This window comes from Aquarana catesbeiana, linkage group LG12 (assembly GCF_042186555.1).
Source record: "Aquarana catesbeiana isolate 2022-GZ linkage group LG12, ASM4218655v1, whole genome shotgun sequence".
In the NCBI taxonomy this organism is placed as follows: domain Eukaryota; kingdom Metazoa; phylum Chordata; class Amphibia; order Anura; family Ranidae; genus Aquarana; species Aquarana catesbeiana.
Genome location: NC_133335.1, coordinates 165040758 through 165063210, shown reverse-complemented (window position 1 = coordinate 165063210; position 22453 = coordinate 165040758). Strand labels below are relative to the sequence as shown.

The 22453-nt window shown below is 41.2% G+C and overlaps 1 protein-coding gene across 6 annotated transcripts in view; it reads left to right on the top strand.

Moving 5' to 3' along the window:
- The window catches only part of RNF157 (ring finger protein 157), a 136602-nt gene extending 119886 nt beyond the window's left edge, over positions 1-16716 (top strand). For 3 of the 6 annotated variants that reach the window (XM_073606160.1, XM_073606158.1, XM_073606159.1), the window contains exon 20: positions 12824-16716. In XM_073606160.1, coding sequence (XP_073462261.1) covers positions 12824-12945 — 122 coding nt within the window. In that variant the 3' untranslated portion in view covers positions 12946-16716. Of the gene's footprint in view, positions 1-11540; positions 11892-11923; positions 11965-12823 lie in introns of those variants that run through there. The other 3 variants (XM_073606162.1, XM_073606161.1, XM_073606163.1) reach the window with 3 other exon arrangements.
- Positions 16717-22453: the final 5737 nt, after the last annotated feature.

Here is a 22453-nt window from a genome sequence, read left to right as displayed (position 1 = left end):
AGGTGAATGTGATCAGTTGCAGCTGCTCAGCTTGTATAATGAACTGACAGGCTGTAAGGAATCATCGTTATTTGCATATATCTGCACACTCAGTGGTTACCTGTAGTTAGGAACAGATGAGTGACCTTGAATGCATCTGAATGAGGGCTGGTTCACACTGGTCCGACATTTGCTCCGACTTCGAGAGCATAAGTTGCATGACATGTCAAAATAAATTGTTCCTAATGAGACCTGTCTTAACTGGTCCGACTTTGAAAAAGGTTCCTGTCCGACTTGAGCACGATTTCAGCCCATTGATTTGAATGTAAGTCGCATCCAAGTCCGGTCATTATCATCACTTGTGGCATGTGACTTGTGCTCTGAGGATCTTGAGGGGGAACCTCACACCAAAAAAAAAAAAACAGCGCGGGGTCCCCCCCAGAATCCATACCAGACCCTTGTCCGAGCATGCAGCCCGGCAGGTCAAGAAAAATTTGGGTATGGGGTTCTCCCTCAAGATTCATACCAGACTCAAAAGGCCTCGTATGGTCGGATTCCATTCATTAAAGTCCCATGAAGTCGCAGGGCAAAGTTGGAATGGCATGTCAGAGCAGTGTGAACCCGGCCTGAGTGTGTTTGAAAATACTACGCCTGCATTTCAAACTGGTAAACAAATAGGATTCCTAGATCATTGAAAAAGGGACTGGAGTGAATTGGAGCACTAAATAAGAAATTCAAAGGCCATGTCTACTGTTTGAATCTCAAAGCTTATCTTTAAACTGTGCCTTTAAAGTCAGTGGATGAGCATGACAGTCAGGCAGGCAGCTCAGGAGATTAGCAATGGCATCTCTGATATTTATATCTGTGACATGTCTCCTTTAAACAGCAGAGCACTCTGCTCACTTTAAGTCTCCTAAATGAATGATTGGCCTCCTGTCTGCTTGGTATTTACCTATGTCATATTCTGAGTCCATCTACTTGTATTTGTTTTATACTGAAGACCTCAGGTTGGCACACTTCTACTTCTTTTCTCCCAGCGTATACCCATAGGTATTTTTAGGTCTTAGGCACACTGAGCATTTAGCCCTGCTGAATGAGCCTCTGGTGTTTTGCTGTGGGCGGAGGGCACAGATGGGCTGTCCAGGGACAAATACTTGGAACACAGACTGCTTGTATTTTGAGCATTTGTCCCTGGACGTATACTGCCCATACTGCCCTAAACGTTTAAGGGGTGTGGGTGGGAATGTGTTCAGAAGAGAACCCAGGAATATAGGTCAAAAATGCTTGGCAGTTTGGGGGAGTTGAGTACTGCTTTAAGAACAAGTCATCAATGGCAGCTTTCATATTTCTATCTCCAGAGGTCCCTTTAATTATTTTGTGCTTCTCTTCACCAATTGTTCATATGCCCACTCTGCATTTCCCCAACACTATAGACCTTATAAAAAGTGTCCTAAGGAAGGATGATTCTTGCTGTTCATTCCAACCATTCCAGTTTTTCCTTTCCTGTGTCTAGTGCAGAATGTGAGAATATGGTAGTTAAGGGAAAAAGAATAATCCTTCAGACCCTCAGTCCAGGCAATGCTTTTTCCACTTTCAAGTTTTAAGTTGCTTTCCTTCCAGTTTTTCCTCATCTAGTCACTTTCTTTTCTCCTTTTCACAGTTTGTGTATTTTATACTATATTTGCTTTTCCTGTCTCTATAACTCACGTGTCACTTAACTGCTGTAAAAGTTCATGTTCACTATGTGTCAGCTGTGCTCACTGCTTCCTGCTCGGCCTGACCCTGCTGCCCAACGTGTACATTGGCATGTCCCTACAATAATATTGCAGCACCCTTTGGGCTTTCTGCGCTACTGGGGCTTTAAAGCATAGGACCCCTTAACAGGCTTCTGCTGCATGAGGCAAGACATGGCGGGACAAGCTATTTATGGTGCTGCAAAGATAGCTGACTCATTTCACTTATAAACAACTGTTTGTCCTGAAAATTTTGATCCTTATGACAGATAACACTTGTGTTATAACTTGGTGAATCAAGCCTAAAATCTGATTCTAACCTGCACTGGGACATGACAGTTGGGGAATGAAAGGTTGAATGTTAGGGGTTGTAAAGGCAGTTTTTTTTTTTTTTTTTATCAAATAATTTTTATTGAGGTTTTTTTCATTATGCAACATAAAAGAAAAACACATAAAACATTTTAAAACATTACCCAGCCAAATCCCACCCACAAATAATAAAAACCAAAAAAAAACCTCCATATCTGCGCTCACCAAACTATATTTCACTCGTTACTTATACCCCTTCAACACATTACTACCGTAGATACTACATATATTCACATTTAATTATTTCCATCCAGAATTCTGTCTCAAAATTAACTTTCCATATTATCATCAATATACTCCGCTGACTTCTTAGGTAAGTTGGAAACCAACATTGCCAAATTTTTACACATTTTTTAGGGCACCTCCTATGTTTATATGTCAGTTCTCCTCTTAAATTAAGATTAGTTGCTTTGATCCATTGATCTATCGTTTGTGGGTAATTTGATATCTATTTTTGTAATATAAGTTTGCGAGCCATATACATAGTTCTCAGCCACATCACGTGCATTTCAACTGGGAGGGTATCTTCAGGTATAATCCCTAGCAGGGCAATTTTTGAATCAAGCTGTACTTGTGTAAAACACAGGGAATTTAGAGTATCAAATACACCCTTCCACTAGCGGTGCAATTTTGGACATCGCCACAACATATGCATAAGTGTGCCTGTGCCAGTTGTACATCTTGGACAATTTGGTGTATTTGCTTTACCCCAAGAGTGCAGTTTTGGAGGAGTATAATAGACTCTATGAATGATAAATAAGTCAAACACTGTGAGGAGGATAAGGATACCCTAAATAATTTTTTTAAGGCTTGACCCCACTCCTCATCACAAAGTGTCTCTAGATCTCTATTCCACCGTCCAAAACTACCCTCTTGTGAATTAGTTCTAGTTATCATTTGTATACAACCCCTGGCAAAAATTATGGAATCACCAGTCCCTGAGGATGTTCCTTCAGTTGTTTATTGTTGTAGAAAAAAAGCAGATCACAGACATGGCCAAAAACTAAAGGCTTTTCAAATGGCAACTTTCTGGCTTTAAGAAACACTAAAAGAAATCAAGAAAAATAATTGTGGTGGCCAGTAACAGTTAGATTTATAGAACAAGCACAGGTAATACATTATGGAATCACTTAATTCTGAGGAAAAAATTATGGAATCACCCTGTAAATTTTAATTACAAACACTAACGCCTGCATCAGATTAAATCTGCTTGTTAGTATGTAGGTAAAAAGGAGTGATCACACCTTGGAGAGCTGTTGCAACAAGTGGACTGACATGAAGCATGGCTCCAACACCAGAGATGTCAATTGAAAAAAAGGAGAGGATTATCAAACTCCTTAAAGAGGGTAAATCATCACGCAGTGTTGCACAAGATGTTGGTTGTTCACAATCGGCTGTGTCTAAAACATGGACCAAATACAAACAACATGGGAAGGTGGTTAAAGGCAAGCATACTGGTAGACCAAGGAAGAAATCAAAGCGTCAAGACAGAAAACTTAAAGCAATATGCCTTGAAAACAGAAAATGTACAACAAAACAAATGAGGAACAAATGGGAGGAAACTGGAGTCAACATCTGTGACCGAACTGTAAGAAACCGCCTAAAGGAAATGGGATTTACATACAGAAAAGCTAAAAGAAAGCCATCTCTAACACCTAAACACAAAAAAACAGGTTACAATGGGCTAAGGAAAGGCAATCGTGGACTGTGGATGATTGGATGAAAGTCATATTCAGTGATGAATCTCGAATCTGCATTGGGCAAGGTGATGATGCTGGAACTTTTGTTTGGTGCCATTCCAATGAGATTTATGCAGACGACTGTCTGAAGAAAACATGCAAATTTCCACAGTCAATTATGATATGGGGCTGCATGTCAGGTAAAGGCACTGGAGAGATGGCTGTCATTAAATCTTCAATAAATGCACAGGTTTACATTGAAATTTTGGACACTTTTCTTATCCCATCTATTGAAAGGATGTTTGGGGATGATGAAATCATTTATCAAGATGATAATGCATCTTGCCATAGAGCAAAAACTGTGAAAAAATTCCTTGAAGAAAGACACATAAGGTCAATGTCATGGCCTGCAAACAGTCCAGATCTCAATCCAATTGAAAATCTGTGGTGGAAGTTAAAGAAAATGGTCCATGACAAGGCTCCAACCTGCAAAGATGATTTGGCAACAGCAATCAGAGAAGGCTGGAGCCAGATTGATGAAGAGTACTGTTTATCACTCATTAAGTCAATGCCTCAGAGACTGCAAGCATATTGTTATAAAAGCCAGAGGTGGTGCAACAAAGTACTAGTAATATGTTGGAGTGTTATTTTGTTTGTTTGTTTTTCATGATTCCATAATTTTTTCCTCAGAGTTGAGTGATTCCATAATTTATTCCCTGTGCTTGTTCTATAAATCTAAGTGTTACTGGCCACCACAATTATTTTTCTTGATTTCTTTTAGTGTTTCTTAAAGCCAGAAAGTTGCCATTTGAAATGCCTTTAGTTTTTGGGCATGTCTGTGATCTGCTTTTTTTCTACAACAATAAACCACTGAAGGAACATCCTCAGGGACTGGTGATTCCATAATTTTTGCCAGGGGTTGTAGAAGAATATATACTTCCTATGAGTCCCTGTTTAACACCTCTTACAGATACTGCCAAAGCTAGAACTGATGAAGGATTATATTTTAATAGAAAGGCCTTTGCTTGACTCTGCAAAGCATGCCGTAACTGTAAATATAGAAAAAATAATTTATTGGACAAATGATGCTTCACTGCCAACTTATCAAATGATTGCAAAACATCATTATCATAAAGTTGGCTGAGAAGCAAAATGCCAGACTTTTTTCCATAAAAGGCAGTTCTTGCGTCACACTGATACATGAGTCCCATTGAGATAAAAAGTAATTAAAGTGGAACTAAACCCTCCTATCCATTATAGCCAAAGGAGGTGACATCTTAGCCTCTGTTTGATCTGCAGTTGGCAAGGTGCTGCACATGTGATCAGTTGTGACACCAGTCATTTAATGGCATGACAGTTTGGTTAAATAGTTATCATTCACGACATGCCTTGAATGTAACTGTTAGAAAACCATTAAATCAATGGGTTGAGTTCCGCTTACCTGTGGTTTGCCAAGGTACGGCAATGTGCAGGTTTACTTGAATTTCTTCTTCCTTACTATCACTTTCTAACTTTTCCTTCGCTCCCAAAGGCCCTTCAATTTTTAGCTTTTGTGAGCAAAAAAAAAAAATACCTGGAGGGAAATTTATCATAACTGGATGAACCAGGATCTAGATCCGCTCTGCATGGCAACCACTTGGCTTCTATCTTTCGTTTTAAAGCTTATCTGAACAAGCTGAGGCTAGAAGCTGATTCGTTGCCATGCTTCTCCAGTTTTGATAAATCCCCCCCCATACTTCCAAGTATGAAGCTGATTATTCACTTGCCTTATCATTATGTGATAGTGCTGATGCTTAGGGATGGGACCTGCATTGTCACTGTGGGAGTGTTTAAGCTCCAAGTAAAGTGACTCATGCATACATGGGGTTTCTTTCCATGCATCTGTGGCTGAACAGAGCAACAGAAGACCAAAGAAAAGGTTATAATGTGTTGCCAGGAAGGAGAGTTATTAAAAGAAACTTTTATTATAGACTTGCTTAGCTTGCATACAATACAGAGATGAATACACAGGACAATTATACAGATACAGACATTTCGCTATAAATAGTATTTTGTGAGATCCACTCTGTGCATAGAACTATATCATTATACTGAAGAACTAATTGAGGCCATGCTTTTCATTTAGATGAGACAAGTTTATGTGCCATGCATCTTGTAGGGGCTACGCTGGTCATAAAACAGTCGGATGTCTCAATGGAAACAATGCCCACCCTTAAACTTGTCACCAGAGTGCCAGGACCTGCCACAATCTTTTTACCAACCGACACGTGCTGGTGACAAATAGGGACAATTGGCAACCAGTTGTAGTTGTAATAAGCACTTCAAATGCTTAGAAATGTTCATTTATCATCGCCCACAAAACACCTACCTTATCCCAGTGCCCACTCGCCAAGTAAGTCCACCCTTATATTGGGAGGTAAGTAGAAGAATTTGCAACAACTGATCATGCTATTAGCAAGTAAACAGATGTATAAATTGAGCTTTAGCATGGTGTTGGACCACAATGCATGAACTCAAATTGTCACTACCATCTTTTCCACACCATTACAGTTTTTATGCAACACCTTTTATGATCTGCAAGGTCATTTCTGCCTGTCATGGGTATCTTTTACATGGAATGCCTTAACATACAAATGTCCCAACAGTTTGTGGAGCTTCTGTACTAGCTAAAAAATGCTTTTTGGGAATCGCAGATGTATTTGATTAAATGCCTTTGTTTAGGCATGTGCGAATTATGCATGTAAGGCCGGTAGGCTGTTGAAATATAGGTTCATATTTAATTTTACACCTGGATGTGGGCTGAAGATACCTGTGCAAAAAGTATTCTGATGTCTCTTCAGGAACAGCCAGATTCTCAGGAAATCCTTAAAATTGTTGTATGGTGTGACAGTTTGATTTCATGTGTGGTTAGCTAACTCATGCTTTAAAATAAAGGTCAAGCTACTAATAATATAATCTAAAAGTCAAGTTAATAATGGTCAAGGTATCATAATATCGTGAACGAAAGGGCAAGCCTTTAAAGGGTAATAAACTAAACAAATGTGGTTTAATGCAAGTTCAAGACTTTCCATTAGCGTGAAAAACATGAATACATATATCACACATGTGCGCATGTATGTGTACTGGGCTGGCTTCCTCAATATTGACTTTATGCAAGAGGAGGGAATAAAAATGACAGGAAAATCCAACCTGTGTAGTGCTGCAGCATCCTAAAAAAACAAGATTTGTCCTGAAAGATAGCTATAGACAGAGCAGTGGTCATCCGATCCACCCAAAATTATCAGACAGTCATATTTTGTACTTTGTCCTCTCTTACCTGTTACATAATAGGTTGCCTCTCCTTGGGTCCCTTGAAGTTCAGGAGTTGCCAGCCGTGTCTGGTAGCAATGGTGAGGCATCCTGAAGCTGGATTTAATAGAGATTCAGTATATGGTTATTGGTGACTACAGTGGATATTTCAGAGCTTCCTTATCTCGGTCTGCCACATTTGACTCTAAAGATACGATTTCTACAGCAAGCAGTTGTTGGATTGGTTTTGCAGTCGCCTATTCATATAAGATATAGCCGGCTGCTGTTGGATGGCTTTTACAGCTATTATTCATCTAATAATGTAACATTTACACTGTAATATCGATCTGGAGTTCTGACTTCTGCCTTGTTGTCCCTTCTAGTATTTAGCAGAATAAATGGGTAAATTAATGGAAAATAAAAATGAACAAATAAAGAAAAGAAAATATTCTTAAACTGGCCATTCAAGTTACACTCTGTGTGTATAATTTCCTTTTATTTTATCTACAATTGTGTAGTGCAAGGCCTACCTGATTGGGTTTTAGTTGATTTGTTTCCTTGTGTAGTTGTTGGTAAATCTAAAAGATTTTGCACAGTGCAGTTGGATTGGAACCTGTGGCCAGGCTATGGACATTGAAGTATTTACATATCCTTAACAAGCGGTAAATGATCTCTGCAGACCTCACTGATCTCTGTAGCTGTAGAGCTCTGGAGCAATTCATCCTCAAAGTATATGGCAGAAGCATTGGTGTTGTCTAATGCAGCCCATACTCTACATTATCCATTTTTTTTTCGTTCAACCTGCGGGTTGAACATAAATAAATGACCCTATCCCCCCATTCACACATGTGAAGTGGATGGGGGAATCCTTCCTGCTGAGCTATTGTATCCTGACGGCAAGGAAACCTCTCCTTCATCAGAATACACAGATCAGCGCTGCCGTCTATGGTCGGCGGCACTGAATGAATGATAAAAACCTGACAGGGTAGTTAGAGATAATTTGCTCTACAGTACTTGCTGCTACAGAAGTCAATAAAGTATCAAAGTGCATTGATTGCCTCGTAAGGATATTTAAATACATGTTAATCCCTACCCTGGCCACAGGTTCATTTAAAAGTCCAACTTCAGTAAAACTTAAACTCCTTCTTTCAGTGGGGCTGCACCTGCACTACAAGGGTTAAATGCTTGTTTCTGTCAAGGGGACAGTAAAAGCATATCTTAATTATACAGTACAGGAGGTAGGAGTTGATTCTTAAACCATGGGTTATATACTATTACCTTCGGGTAATTGGACACTGGCAAAATCTGTGTTGGGATCTGCCCCCAGTATACCCATTTAACCCTGCCAAGTCCATGCGGTTCCAATTGTTTGCTATTGTCCTTAGGTGTTAGACCCCTTCAGTTGTTGGAGAGATTTTTTTATTCCATTTTACCTTCTTTCTTCAACTGACACTTCTGTCAAAATCTAACTGCTTATTGCTTTATGGTTTACTAGCAGTTTCATGATCGGTTAACCTCAAAGTACATCTTTGAAATTGTACCTGGTCTGTAATGTTTGTTTTGAACACTGAATCCTGCATGGGCATTTCTTGGCGCTGAATGCAATGAGTACAGTTTGCTGCCAGGTACTATACAGGCCAAGGGCTGTGGTCTATTTCCGTGGCACCCAGACGTTGAAGACCCCTGTGGGAGTTTGTGCACCGCAACTGGCAAAGCCTGATCTCTGAACAGGACTAGCAATGTGGATAAGGAAAGACAGGGTTTCTCTGTAGCTTTACATACTAGTCCTTGATTCTTCACGGTGGCTTCACCCTGCGTCTCCTCCTCCTCTGCGGCTTCCTCCATGACAGCCAATGCGATTGCTTCTCCTCTCAGCCAATCGGGTCTTAAGACCCGCTGCTTGACTGGCCCGGGAAGAGAAGCAGGAAGACAATAGCGAATATTCGCTATTGTCACACAACTGGATGGGCTCAGGGCATCTCGAGCCCACCTTTTTTGAAGCCAATTAGAGCCTCAGGCTCTAATCATGTGCTTCAAAAAAAAAAACCCCATTGAAATCCATGCATCTGACACCCTGCATGTAGATTAGGGGCCGGGCGCATGGATTAGGGGGGCGCAGCGCCCCCTAAGGGAGCGGCCGCCACTGGTTATAACATTTACCTATTTAAAACTGGCGGTCTTTTCTTCCATCTAACTAATGGAAGTTCCTTTCTGGCTAGTAATGCAGTGCGTATAAGACTCTTAAATTGCACAGTTCTGGCTGCCACTGCTGTTCACAGTGTAAGCTGATTCTTTGCCGTCTCACCTGTTGTCTGATACCTTAGAAATACAGTCACAGGAACTCGACTTGAGCCTAGTTTATTCAGTTAGAATCTATTCCATGAGTAAATCCTCAATATGGAGTACTGCAGGTGATCAGGAGCAGTAGCACATGGGACAAACAGCATAGATTCCGCTGCAGGCCCTGAGGAAACTCCAAGAGCCTTTCCAAGTGATAGCAGTTCTTTTGGTTGGGAGAATGGTATCACAGGGACATCACTGCAGACCCCTAAATTGGTCTACCTTACAGATGCCTAATGCATGTCCATTTGCAGAATTAAAGGGGGGGGGGGGGGGCGCTAACTTTTTAGCAGAGTCTGTGGGTGATTTTTTTCACCGCCAGAATCTAGTGAAGTTACTTCTGCTTCTCGCCACATTTTGGCTACTGTGAACTTGAAAGCAATGCTTTTAAGTCTCTTGATCCATCTAGTAATATTATTCCCCCACATATTCTTCTGAGCACAGAGAAGTCTATTCCTATATCATGTTTGTTCCAACTCAGAGAGATTATTCCCACCTCCTGATAATTTTGATGCCTTGTACCCTATGGAAGGGGATTTTAAGACAATTTGGACTGTTCCAACTGTGGACCTGGCCATTCTTGCATACTCAATCTACTGTTTCCGATGATTGTATTCCCTCCTTTAAGGAATCGGTTGATAGGCATCTGGGGACTCTTTTGAATTCCCCCTTTGCTTTGGCAACTGGCCATTGCTGCCTTATCACTTTCTCAGGCCATGGAAAAGTGGAGAAATCAATAATAACTTTCTTTGCATATACAGAAGATGATCCTACAGAATCTTCTGACTTAAAGCAGTGTTCTCCAAACTGCAGCCCGATGCAGCTCTTTCCTCGCCTTTATCCGGCCTTTGCGGTACTTTTCCTCCCACAAATATAAGACGTTATTCCTTCCACTGACACCAACAATTGGGCATAATTCCTGGTGGTGACATCAATGATGGGGCACTATTCCTCAAACTGACATAAACAATGGGGATCTATTCCACCCAAGGACACCAACAATGGGGCTCTATTTCTCCACTGATACCAATGATGGGGCACTATTCCTCCCATTGACACCAAAGATTGGACACTATTCCTCCAACTGATGCCAGGGCAATTTCTACTCCCAATGGCCACAGTCCGACCCCCTTTAAGTCTAAATGACAGTAAACTGGCCCTTTGTTTAGAGTGTTTGGAGACCCCCTGACTTAAAGCAAAAGGTACACTAAGATGCTCTGTTGCTGTCCTCTCGCCGTTTTTTTTTCCTCTGCTAGACTTACTTGCTTGCTGCAATCACAAAGGGTAATCAGTGCCTTCCCTCTTAGGGAGTATTACAAGGACTTTTAAAAATTCTGCACATAGACCCTTATCCACTCAAAAATGCACATCCCCTGCTGCTCCAAAAACATCTATTCTACCTACAGTAACCAACCTCCAGGCTGGTCGCCTATAGCCTGGTCACTGTCTGCTGTACATACATCTTTAATGATGACTCCCACCCAGATATGTTCCAGTATCTCAAATGCCTTGATTTTTATCAGTTAGCTACATTCCAACCTCTGTATTGGATTGGGTGCCCCATTTCTCTCAGGAGCATGCAGATTGCTTCCCCCACTAACTTGTCATGTGAGGTTGTTCTCACCTAGTGTGGCAATAGGGAACTCCAGCTTGTTCCCATTTCTCTTGCTGTGACTTCTATTTAGAATCACAAAAAACATCTAGCCCTGGTGGGTCCTAATTTGGCTTTTAGGGTTCCTATATCCAACACCTTGGCTTTGCACACCTTGTGGACTCCTTTTTGCCAGAAGTTGCTCTTCTTGACGCCGTTGCGATCTTTGCCCCTCTGTGTCCTCCATCAGGTGCTCTTTACCACACAGTGCCCTTTCTTTGTGCTCAAATGCTTTACTGTGAAATTATATGGGTACACTGGGGGGGGGTTTCCCAGCAAAGCTTTTGTCAAGAGTCCAATCATCTGAAGGTTAAGGCATATAACCCATGGTCTAGGACTCAACTCACATGTCCTGTACTGTTCTCCAAAATGTGAAATTTACAAGTACTGTATGTCAAAATTCCTATTTTTACTGATCTGATCCTCTACTCCCCTGACCGGGTGGTGCTCCACCGTGCTCTGGAAATGAACTGTCCTTTGACATTCTCCCATCCAATGCAGTGCTATGGACCCTGCATCCGTCTTGATGTCAGAGGACCTTAGACTTCTGGAATGCAGGGGAGAAAAGACTGCTGGAATGCAGGGGAGAAGAGGCTGCAGGAAACAGTCCAGCAGTGCCGAGAAGCCTGCAGGAGTGACGGCTCGGGTAAGTAAAAAGTGCTTTCCCAAATCCCCTAGACCTAAATGAGCCATTAACCCTTGCAGCCCCACTTTGAGGCAAGAGTTTGTTTTCCTGGAGTTCAGCTTTAAGGCTGCTGCCCCACTTGTCTGCTTAAATATGTGCTTTCCTCACCTCTGTTGTCCATTCTCCTATCTGCCTACTTCTGCTTCAGTCTCTTCTCTACCACTGTCTTTTTGTTTCTTTCTCTTCCGCCCATCCGCAGTGGCTGTTCCGGATCCCCAGCCCATTCCAATTGGAGATTAGGTAGGACATAGTTTGATGGTTTGAATAAAACAGTGCTATTTCTGGTCATTATTAAAGAGCCTCTAAAACTTCACACTTTTCCCATTGTTATAAACCATTATATTGTCCATGTATATACATTTAGAATATATATACATCCTTAGACTGGAGATGGGCAATTTTTCAAAAGATTCAATTAAAAATGTGAAAGTCTAGAATTATGAACAATGGATAAAAAATGGAGACAATAATTGTAATGATGTTCCAACTTGTTGAGTGGACATTCTCTGCAAATGTATTATTTTTGATGATTGCTATCAATGGGATATTATTAGCTATTGATTAAAAACTTAGTCATTCTAATTAAAATGTTTGTGTTATTGCCATTGAATCTTCTTGAAATCTGCCCATATATGTCAGGGTTACAGTTTTAAAAGACATGGAAAAGGTTTGTTTTTAATTTGCTTGAATGTACTTTATTGTGTGTTTTTCATGGTTCAGTTTTAGACTATATATTAACATTTCTGTGTTAATCACGTCATACTGTAGTGAATAGAATGAGCCTTAAGCATTTAAAGGCCTTTTTTGTGTTGCCTCTAGCAACCAATCAGATCCTTCCTTACATATTTCTAGCTTAGGTTAGAAAATGAAAGAGAGAGTCTTTTTGGCTGTGGTGGTTCTTGGTCCACTTTCATGCAAAAGGCTCAGTATCTAGTTTTGTCTAATTTGTCTTTTTTTAATGTTCTGTATTCTTTTCTTTTACCCAACCCAAAGAATTTCATGTTATTTGCCCATCATTTTCATTCCAGACATTACATATCCACATCCTATAGATTTCTTTCTGTCTGGTTTATATATAATGTCCTTTCCTTTTCTTTAGATGGCTATTACCCTGGGGTTCCTGCACAGAAGAGGAGGCATCCATACCATGTTTCAGACACTTGTATCTCTCTGCAGGAGGTGGGAGACAGACAAGGTCGGCTGGGTGCTCAAGATGTGTGATGACTCTTCTCTCTAAGATTTGCTGCTTTCCCCATTGACACCTCTCACAGAGAGGCTCCCACGCCCATTAAGACGCTCAGGACTCATCACTGACTCTACCCCATGCCAGCTTTCATCTCCTACCTTGTTTCACGCTCCAGCATTAAGAAGTTCAACATTTTCACCCACTGCCTTTGCAGGAAGGTGGTTCCTGCCCTCTTCACATTTTGTGTATGAATCCTGAACTAGTGGGACCTGGCACTGGCAATGCTGAAACATGCACTACATTATGTAAGCTGTGACATTGCTAAATTTGTTCCAGCAGAGATTGGTGGCAATTGTTCACTGAAAGTGTGTGGTGGATATCTGCACACTAATACAGCGCCGCCTGCTGTGTGCTCAGTAAGTAGCAGTGCCTGTCATTGTTCGTTGCTGTAAAAGTTGGCATTGGTGTCATTAACGGCTGTGCAGCTTAATTCAGCTGCCTAGTAATGTCCAATCCTCAGGGGGATGAAGGAATTAATAGACAAGGGTGATTTACCTAAAGCAAAACTCCAGTTTTTATGAAAAAAAAAAAACACTTTTGGGGCCACTATACTGATGGCAATAGATTTTAGCAAATTTTATTGCGCATCCTTACTTGCTTTTGTTCTGTATAATTAGATATGCTATGCCAATGCACTTGCTCACATTCTAAATGTACGTGCAGGCGTACAGCAAGGTGTATATGTTTTTCACCAAAGATGACATTTTTTATTGTAGTCAACCTTAGGACATGACAAATGGTACCTAATTGACTTCAGGTTCTGTGGGAAGAGCTTTGAACAAGTTACATGAAAGATGAATATAAGAAGATAACTTGGCAAAACTATCCATATTTTAGTTATACAGTACATGCTAAATCTTTTTTTATTTTTTTTTTATTTTCTGAACTGGAGTTTTCCTTTAATTATATCACCTGAGTCATTGGCTGACCCAGTGTTGTTGATAAGAGTGATTTGTCAGTGATTTTAACATAAGGCCAGTGGTGGCAGACATATGAGCTGAGCCATGTATAATAGGAGCATAGGCCATTTCACATGCTGTGTAGGGTCTAGGAGTGCCAGTACTTTCATGTGAAGAGCATAGCACTGCCAGTGTACTTATATAATATATTTATTGTTTTCGTCTATGATCTGAGCCCATTCTACATCAAATTCATCAGCAAGTTTAAGAAAACGCAGATCATTAATGGAAATTGGAGCCAAGGAACAATGCCTTTACCAGTAGCAAGGAATTGGATGTTGGCTTTTATGTTCTGGTCTAATCTGGCATGTGACAGTTAGGTCCTGATTGCCTTTTGTTGTATTTGTCAGTGAGCCTGGCAGTTTTGTATGATTTCTGGCAGTTATAGAGTCATGTTTCATATGAAATGTGGCTGCTAGTTTTGCCAACATGAGGCTTATTTCACCTGTGGCCCTGCTTGTGAGATCTTCACTTCAAAATGGTCTCCGCCTGCCACACACGTAGCTTGCGATCCCCATTCAATCCTATGAATGGGACCGTGATTGTATGCCAAAGGAAGAGCCATCCACCAAGTACAGCTTATCTAAAAGTGTAGTTGTCCTAAAAGCCCAGTTGAAGCTTTAGTGTAAAGTGCTTAGATATACAATAAATGTGTATAGGAAAGTTGTTAGTTGTTTAAAGTGTATCTAAACCCAAGAGCAAAAATGTAATATATTGTAGCTTACTAGTCCTTGGTGTGGTGGCTGCATTCTTTTTTTATTTTATTCATTTACGTTTCTTTTGTTTTTTCACCTAGTGATCCTGCATATACCACACTTCCTGTCCTTGGGTGGCTACGTCATTCCTCCAATGTATCTGTGAGGGGAGTCATGGTTGTCAGGTTGCTCACCCAATATGGACTGCAAACACATCCATATCTCTTCATCCCCATTATATGGGGGACAGGGCAATTGTAGTTTACAGAGGATAGCTAGAAAAGAACATATTCTTCTGTGCAGCTGACAGAAAGTGACAATGATGCAGCATTTCTAGCAGGATCAACAAGCAGCTTGTATATTTGCTGAAAATGTTCCTAGCTAAAAAGAAAAAAAAATACAAACAATGCAGCCACCACATCTAAGGAGTGTATGTTGCAATATAATACATATTGTTCTTGGGTTTAGTTATCCTTTTATAAAGCCCCAGTGCCAGACCAAAGTTCATCATAGGGTGAACTATTGGATACCAGCTCTGTGATGATTGGTGACAATGCTGATAACCCTCCTTCTCAGCATATCTGGCAATGCTGATCAGGGTGACCACTTTAAATGCAGGCCATTCAGGACTAACACTCTGAGGGGTCACTGGCAGGATCACCAGGTATATATGTTATCCTATATCAAATGTAAATTTTGTATAATGCAGAATAATGGACCATACATAAATATAAATGATGTTTTGCACAATATTTTTTGGGTATGAGAGTATAGTTGTCCTTTAAAGTAGATATGAACCTAATCAATAAAAATCTCACATATATGCTTTAACATGTTAATGCCATTTAAAAAATAATTTCAATCATTTTAAATCTGCAGATTTTCATTTAAAATAATTCCTGGTGACCCTGCCCATAAGGTCATTGTTCAGACACTTCCTTTCATGGGGTGACAGCTGTTTCCCAGTTGTGCTTCTGTGTTGTCACACCATAACATGCACCCCTGGTGGAGATTACAAGGGGCTGTGTAGACAGACGTTGCACAGATAGTCCAACATTGTCATTATCAGGATGCCGGTGCATCTAGACAGGAAGTAGCTGAAGGAGGCTGGTGTGAGATGCAAAAAAAGCATATACACAAGATAAAAACAGTATTTTATGAAGAAAAAAAACATGACAGTTGTTTATGATACACGGTGCTTTGACAAACGATCATCAAGTTGCAGGTTAGATCCTCTTCAATGTTGTTATTTAAACGGGAACTAAAGGCAAAACTAAAAAATTGTGAGCAGGCAGGCTGTTAATTGCAGAAGAGACGTGCAATGTCCAGCGCAGTGCCAGTGTGCCAGAATGAATGACTCCCATTCATTCACAAGCACGGGAGTGATGTCAGACTGCAACAGCCAATCAAGATGGACACAGACTGGCGCCTGGGGAAAAGATGCCAGAACCGGTGAGGGACCTTGCTTTGGACTGTTGGAGCATAGCTGAGTATTCTTGCCTTAAGCATTCGCCCTAAACTGAAACTAACTTTCTCCCTAAAAAAGAGCCTAAAAAAAGGATTAAAGGGGTTGTAAAGGTAAAAATTTTTTCACCTTAATGCATTCTATGCATTAAGGTGAAAAAACTTTTGACAATACCGCCGCCCCCAGGCCCCCCGTTTTACTTACCTGACGCCTCGAATCTTCGCTGCTCGTTCTCGTCATCTTCATTGCAGCTCAGCCTGGTCGCTGATTGGCTGCAGTGGATGGATTGAAAGCAGCGCAGCCATTGGCTCGCGCTGCTGTCAATCACATCCGATGACGCGGCGCGCCGGGAGGCGGGGCCGAGTGATACAGCGAGCGGCTATAGCCGCCGGCTGTATCACGGGAGCGCGCCCGCAAGCACTCACCACCATGTGGGAGCTCGCATTAAGGTGGTTAATGCTTGCGGGGAGGAGCTGAAACAGCCGCCGAGGGACCCCAGAAGACCAGGTTCGGGGCCACTCTGTGCAGAACGAGCTGCACAGTAAAGGTAAGTATAACATGTTTGTTATTTTTTAAAAAAAAAAATAATTACCTTTACAACCCCTTTAAGTGTTTAAATCCTTCAGGCCTTAAAGTGTTTGTAAAGGTGTTTTTTTTTTTTTTTTAAAATAACAAACATGTTATACTTACCTTCACTGTGCAGCTCGTTCTGCACAGAGTGGCCCCGAACCTCGTCTTCTGGGGTCCCTCGGCGGCTGTTTCAGCTCCTCCCCGCAAGCATTCACCACCTTAATGCGAGCTCCCTCGCACGGTGGTGAGTGCTTGCGGGCGCGCTCCCGTGATACAGCCGGCGGCTATAGCCGCTCGCTGTATCACTCGGCCCCGCCCCCCGGCGCGCCGCGTCATCGGATGTGATTGACAGCAGCGCGAGCCAATGGCTGCGCTGCTTTCAATCCATCCACTGCAGCCAATCAGCGGCCAGGGTGAGCGGAGGAACAGATGTCGGGAACGCGAAGCTGACTTTCGAGGCGTCAGGTAAGTAAAACGGGGGGGCTGGGGGCGGCGGTTCTGTCAGAAGTTTTTTCACCTTAATGCATAGAATGCATTAAGGTGAAAAAATTTTTACCTTTACAACCCCTTTAATATATCAGTATTTCAATCTTTCTGCCAGTTTATCTCAGTACCTATATTCTAAGCGTCAGATGGGCAATTCATGTTGCCTGCAGTATACAGCAGTTTTATATCTACAGATACATGCGACACTATTAAATTATCTGTGCTTTTTCTCACGTCAACAGATCCCTATTGATTTCAGCAGAGTAGATGGCCATTCAGCGATGTGTTTAACACTTTTTGTATTGCTAATGCCGCGTACACACGAGCGGACTTCTCGTCGGACTGAACTCCGAAAGACTTTGACGGAGTTCCGACGAAACGGACTTGCCTACACACGATCCCACCAAAGTCCGATCGTTTCGATTGTGATGACGTACAACCAGACTAGAAAAGGAAGTTCAATAGCCAGTAGCCAATAGCTGCCCTTGCGTCGTTTTCGGTCCGTCGGACTAGCATACAGACGAACGTTTTTTTTCTATAGGAATCAAGTCCATCGGAAAGTTTTGAAACATGTTCTATTTCTAAGCTTGGTCAGATTTTTTGACAGAAAAGGTCCACTGAAGCCAACACATGATTGGAATGTTCGATGGATTCGTTCCGTCGGACCTTTTCTGCTGGAAAGTCCGGTCGTGTGTACGCGGCATTAGTGTTGCACAATTCCTATTGCAGGACATTTTTTTCTTGCAAATGCTGAGTTTTTAATTTGAATGCATGCGTTTGAGCAGCACTATGTTGGAATGAAAAAGGCTGCATTTGACAAGAACATCCATCTACACACTGAGCTGTTCACCAAAGTCATTGTGTGGTGCAATGCAGTGGAGTGCCATAAAGACAAGACTGCTAGAAGGATATTAAAGAAGGCAGTGGCTATTTGTAGCTTTTTTTTTATGCATTTTGGGTGGAGTAAGGAGGGTTTGGAACCCTGGAAGGACACTCCTCCACAAGTATGGCAGAAGAGAGCCAAGTTTGACTTTATAGCCAAACAGCTAGACTCGCCAGCCAAGGTAAATTTTCTATATATTCCTATAGAGAGTCCACCAAAGGGTTCTGTATATATTATTTGCTCTCCTGTAGATGCTACCTAGAGGTGTATGGAGAACATGTAGACAGTGGTGGGTAGGCAAAACCATGAGAGTTGTTAAAAAGCTGTACACAGCCTGTTTTAGCTCCTCCAAGGGTAGATGGAGATCTGGAAGCCAGAGAGGGTCATTGCAATCCGGGAAGAACTTTAATTTTTTTTTTTTTTCTTACTTTGTTGCCTCCAACCCTCAAATGTTGCCCACCTTGTGTTATACTTACTTTCACCACTGATGCAGCAATCTTCACAATGTGGCCCTGCTCCAAGCTGCACAACTTTTTCTCTGAAAATGACCTTTTGCATTCACACCACACCGCCATTCATTTCTATGAGAAAGTTGGCATCCAAGCAACTGCTCGAAGCTCCCATAAGTATGGTTTTATAATAGGAATTAATGGGGCTGTAGCATGATTGTTCAGTATAAGGTCAGCCATTTTTAGAGCAAAGGCTGTGCAGCACCTAGGGGGTGGGGATAAATAGGTAAAAAAAAAAGTTAATTCAAGTGATACTAAAGTCTCAGTTTTTTTTTTTTTTTTTTGTTTAAACATGTTATACTTACCTGCCCTGTGTAGTGGTTTTGCACAGAGCAGCTCAGATCCTCCTCTTCTCGGGTCCCTTGTCAACGTTTCTGACCCCTACCAATGCCAAGTGCCCCCACAGCAAGCTTTTTGGAATGGGGACACCCGAGCTGAGCCGCTGCTCTGTGTCCATGCAGACACGGAGCCGTGGCCCAGCCCCCCCCCCCCTCCTCATTGGCTCACTAACTTTAACAGCAGTGGGAGCCAATGGCGCCCACTGCTTTCTCAGCCAATGAGGAGGGAGAGTCCCGTACAGCCAAACCTCTTGTACAACATCGCTGGATAGAGATGGGGCTCAGGTAAGTATTAGGGGGGCTGCTGCACACGGAAGGTTTTTATCCTAATGCATAGACTGCATTAAGATAAAAAAAAACTTTTTGCCTTTAGAACCACTTTAAGAATAATTTTACTTTAAAATACTTTTATTATGGACCAATTCCTTATCTAGAAATGCAGGCATCAAAGGTTTTGGTTTACTTATCTCGGTGTAGACTTTAGCTGTCATGCGAGCAGGGCCCTCTGATTCCTCCTGCATTGATTTGTATTGTAACTGTACTGTCTGCCCTCATGTTGTAAAGCACTGCACAAACCGTTGGCACTATATAAATCCTGTATAATAATAATATTATTTCCAAAATCGGATGTCTTATCAAAATAATCTTGACTTTGGCATCCTATATAAAATTATTGCATAGGGCCTATTCACACTGTGTATGAAATATGTTTTCTTAAAGTGGAACTAAACCCATCAGTTTATTGGTTAAATTATATCCGGTAAATGCCATGAATGATAACTGTCATGGTTGCTTGGGCCCTCAATGGAACTTTCAAGTCATTAAATGGCTTGTGTCATAGCTGATCACATGTGCAGCAATATGGTGACTGCAGATCAAACTGAGGCCAAAATGCCAACTTCCTTGGATGTAAAGGATGGGAAGGTTTAGATCCACTTGAAGACAGTAATTTTTGTTTCAAATGATTGGGCTGCCTTCAAAAAATTTGACTGCCAACGCATCACAATGCACTTTTAACTGACATGCGCTATTTTTTTTCAACACCATGCACCATAACACACCGATAGCTCACACGCTGGTGCATTGTGTTGCGCTGTGTGGATGCCATTGAAAATAAATGGCAATACACAGACACAGCTTCACACGTGCCAGTGCATTGCAGTAACATATGGTAAAACATGCATTATCACAATGCAATGGTCTGAATGGGCCCAAATTGTCAGATTACATACAATTACCTTCATAAACTCTTCTACAAGGAGAAGGATTGCACAAATTTTATCTTCCAGTCATTGCTTTAATGTACAGCTCTGTATACTTTTATTACATATCTGTATAAATCTAATGTTAATATGGAGTAGGCAAGAATTACTCAATCACTGAAACTCCCATAATATGGATCAACCTCATTATAGACTATACCTCTTATGTGTACAGTACAGACTGCTGCAGACCATGGGAGCATTTAAATACGCAAAATGGAAGTTTACATAAGAACGGGCATCTGTTTATTTGAGATCTTCATTCATAACATTTGGAAATTGCGTGCTGAAAGTTGCCGCGCTGTGAAGTTCCTCTGCCAGTGTTCTCCCCTCACTGCTTCCATCACCATACCCTTCTGTTTTCTTATTAAAGACAATGGAGCCAAAATGTAACAGGGAAAGGGACAGCAGCAAGAGCAGGAGATTGACAGAGGAAACCCTGGATAGCAGATCTTCACAAGGACTGGAAATGGAGAAGGGAATATGAATATATGCAATGTTTACATGCTCTATATGTAGATACAGCAGACTTTTAATGTGTATATATTTTTTTTTAAATATTTGTTCTATTTATTTAAGGGCAAAGAGCTGTTATAATATTGGTTCTATACATTTTTTCATTTCGTAGTTGTCTGGTTTGTTGTCCTCTGTTTCGCTCTGACCTGTCATTGTTCCCTTCAATATTGACTTGTTAACTTGTTTTTTTCAAAGGATCAGTCCACTTTGAAGTGAATGTCCAGCTAAAACGTTTTTGATTTATTTTTGGATAGCATGGGAAAGGATTTTTACTGTTGTCACTGATATAGAAAGGGAGAAGAAATCTAAGAGCCCCGGAAAGCCCCTAATGATGGCTATACACATATTGACAAAATAACCAAATATCACAGGACTTCAATTCATCCTGACAAGCAAAATTGATTGAAATCATCGAATCTTTGATCAATCATTCATTTATCACACACAAATTTTGTTTAGATAGATAATTTTTTTTATGCAGGATTTATTGTCCCTTTTTGACTGTAGCTTAAAGTGGATGTAAACCCTCACATATACCCAGTGCAGTGAACAGCCTCAGGTGATACACAGAGATGAAACAAATCTCCCTACATAAGTTTTACATGTATATCTACTGTCTTCAGATTTATATATACTTTAGAAAATGCACATTGTGTTACAGATTTTCTCCTCCTGTTCAGCACTGGGAGTGGATTATTGGCATACAGCCAAGACAACTGATTGGAGGAAAGGCACACGCCCCCACTCCACATTGGCAAAGAAAGGAAGTAATGTGCAGAGCTCTGCTGTGAATGGAGCAGCATTCTGCTAATCTATTTATAGCAACCTCCCACAACACAAACTTCAGGCTGCTTTTATCTCCCCTTTGCAATGAACTTGTCAGAATATATCAGGCTGATTACAGAGCTATGGGACAGAAGAAACACACAGGACTCAGTGCTTTGGAGAGAGATAAGAAAACACTACAGATATGTGTCTAGCTCAAATTTCATGAATTGGGTTTACATCAACTTCAAGATGATTTTTTAGCGCAGTCGATTTCTGGAAAATATCTTTTTAATGAAACAGTTGTTATATTGAATGGTTGTATCGTCAAGTGTCTGGACAGTATAGGTCTTAGAAGTACCTGGCTAGCTATCAGATCCACAAAATACAGGCAATCTTTAAGTGACCCTGTCAGTAAATGCACAGAGGTAAACTACAGCCAACTTAAAAAAAAAAAAATGATGTATACTTACTTTCTAAGAGTATGGACCTTAAAGTGTTACTAAACCCAGGACCCTGTATTCGCTATATCTGGTCTCCCACAGACCATGGAAATACAATTATTTTAGTAAATATAAACTGCTAAATAACTTTTCTCATCAGCAGTATATAGCAGTCTTGTGACTTCTATAATCTATCAGTGTCCTGCCGAGCATTGGTTAAAGCTTGTAGAAGGAGTTTTCATTCTCCTCTGACTTTCCTATAAGGCTGCATGACCCCTGACCCTCTGTCTGGACAGTGCTGATTTGGCCCTGTGCTGATCACATGCACCCTCTTGCAAAAAAACTCTTGCAATACACACTAAACTGAGCATGTGCAGAGTGCCTCCAAAGCTTTGTACTATCAGAAGATGAATTGGAAACAGTAAAAGAGAGGGAGGGTCAGAAAAGACAGGATCAAACAGCCTTCTTACACAATGCAGAGGATTAACCCCTAAGGTTCCACAGTGAGTATAATAAGCATGCTTTACTGCATGGGTGCTCAACCTTTGGCCCTCCAGCTGTTGCAGAACTACAAGTCCCATCATGCCAATGC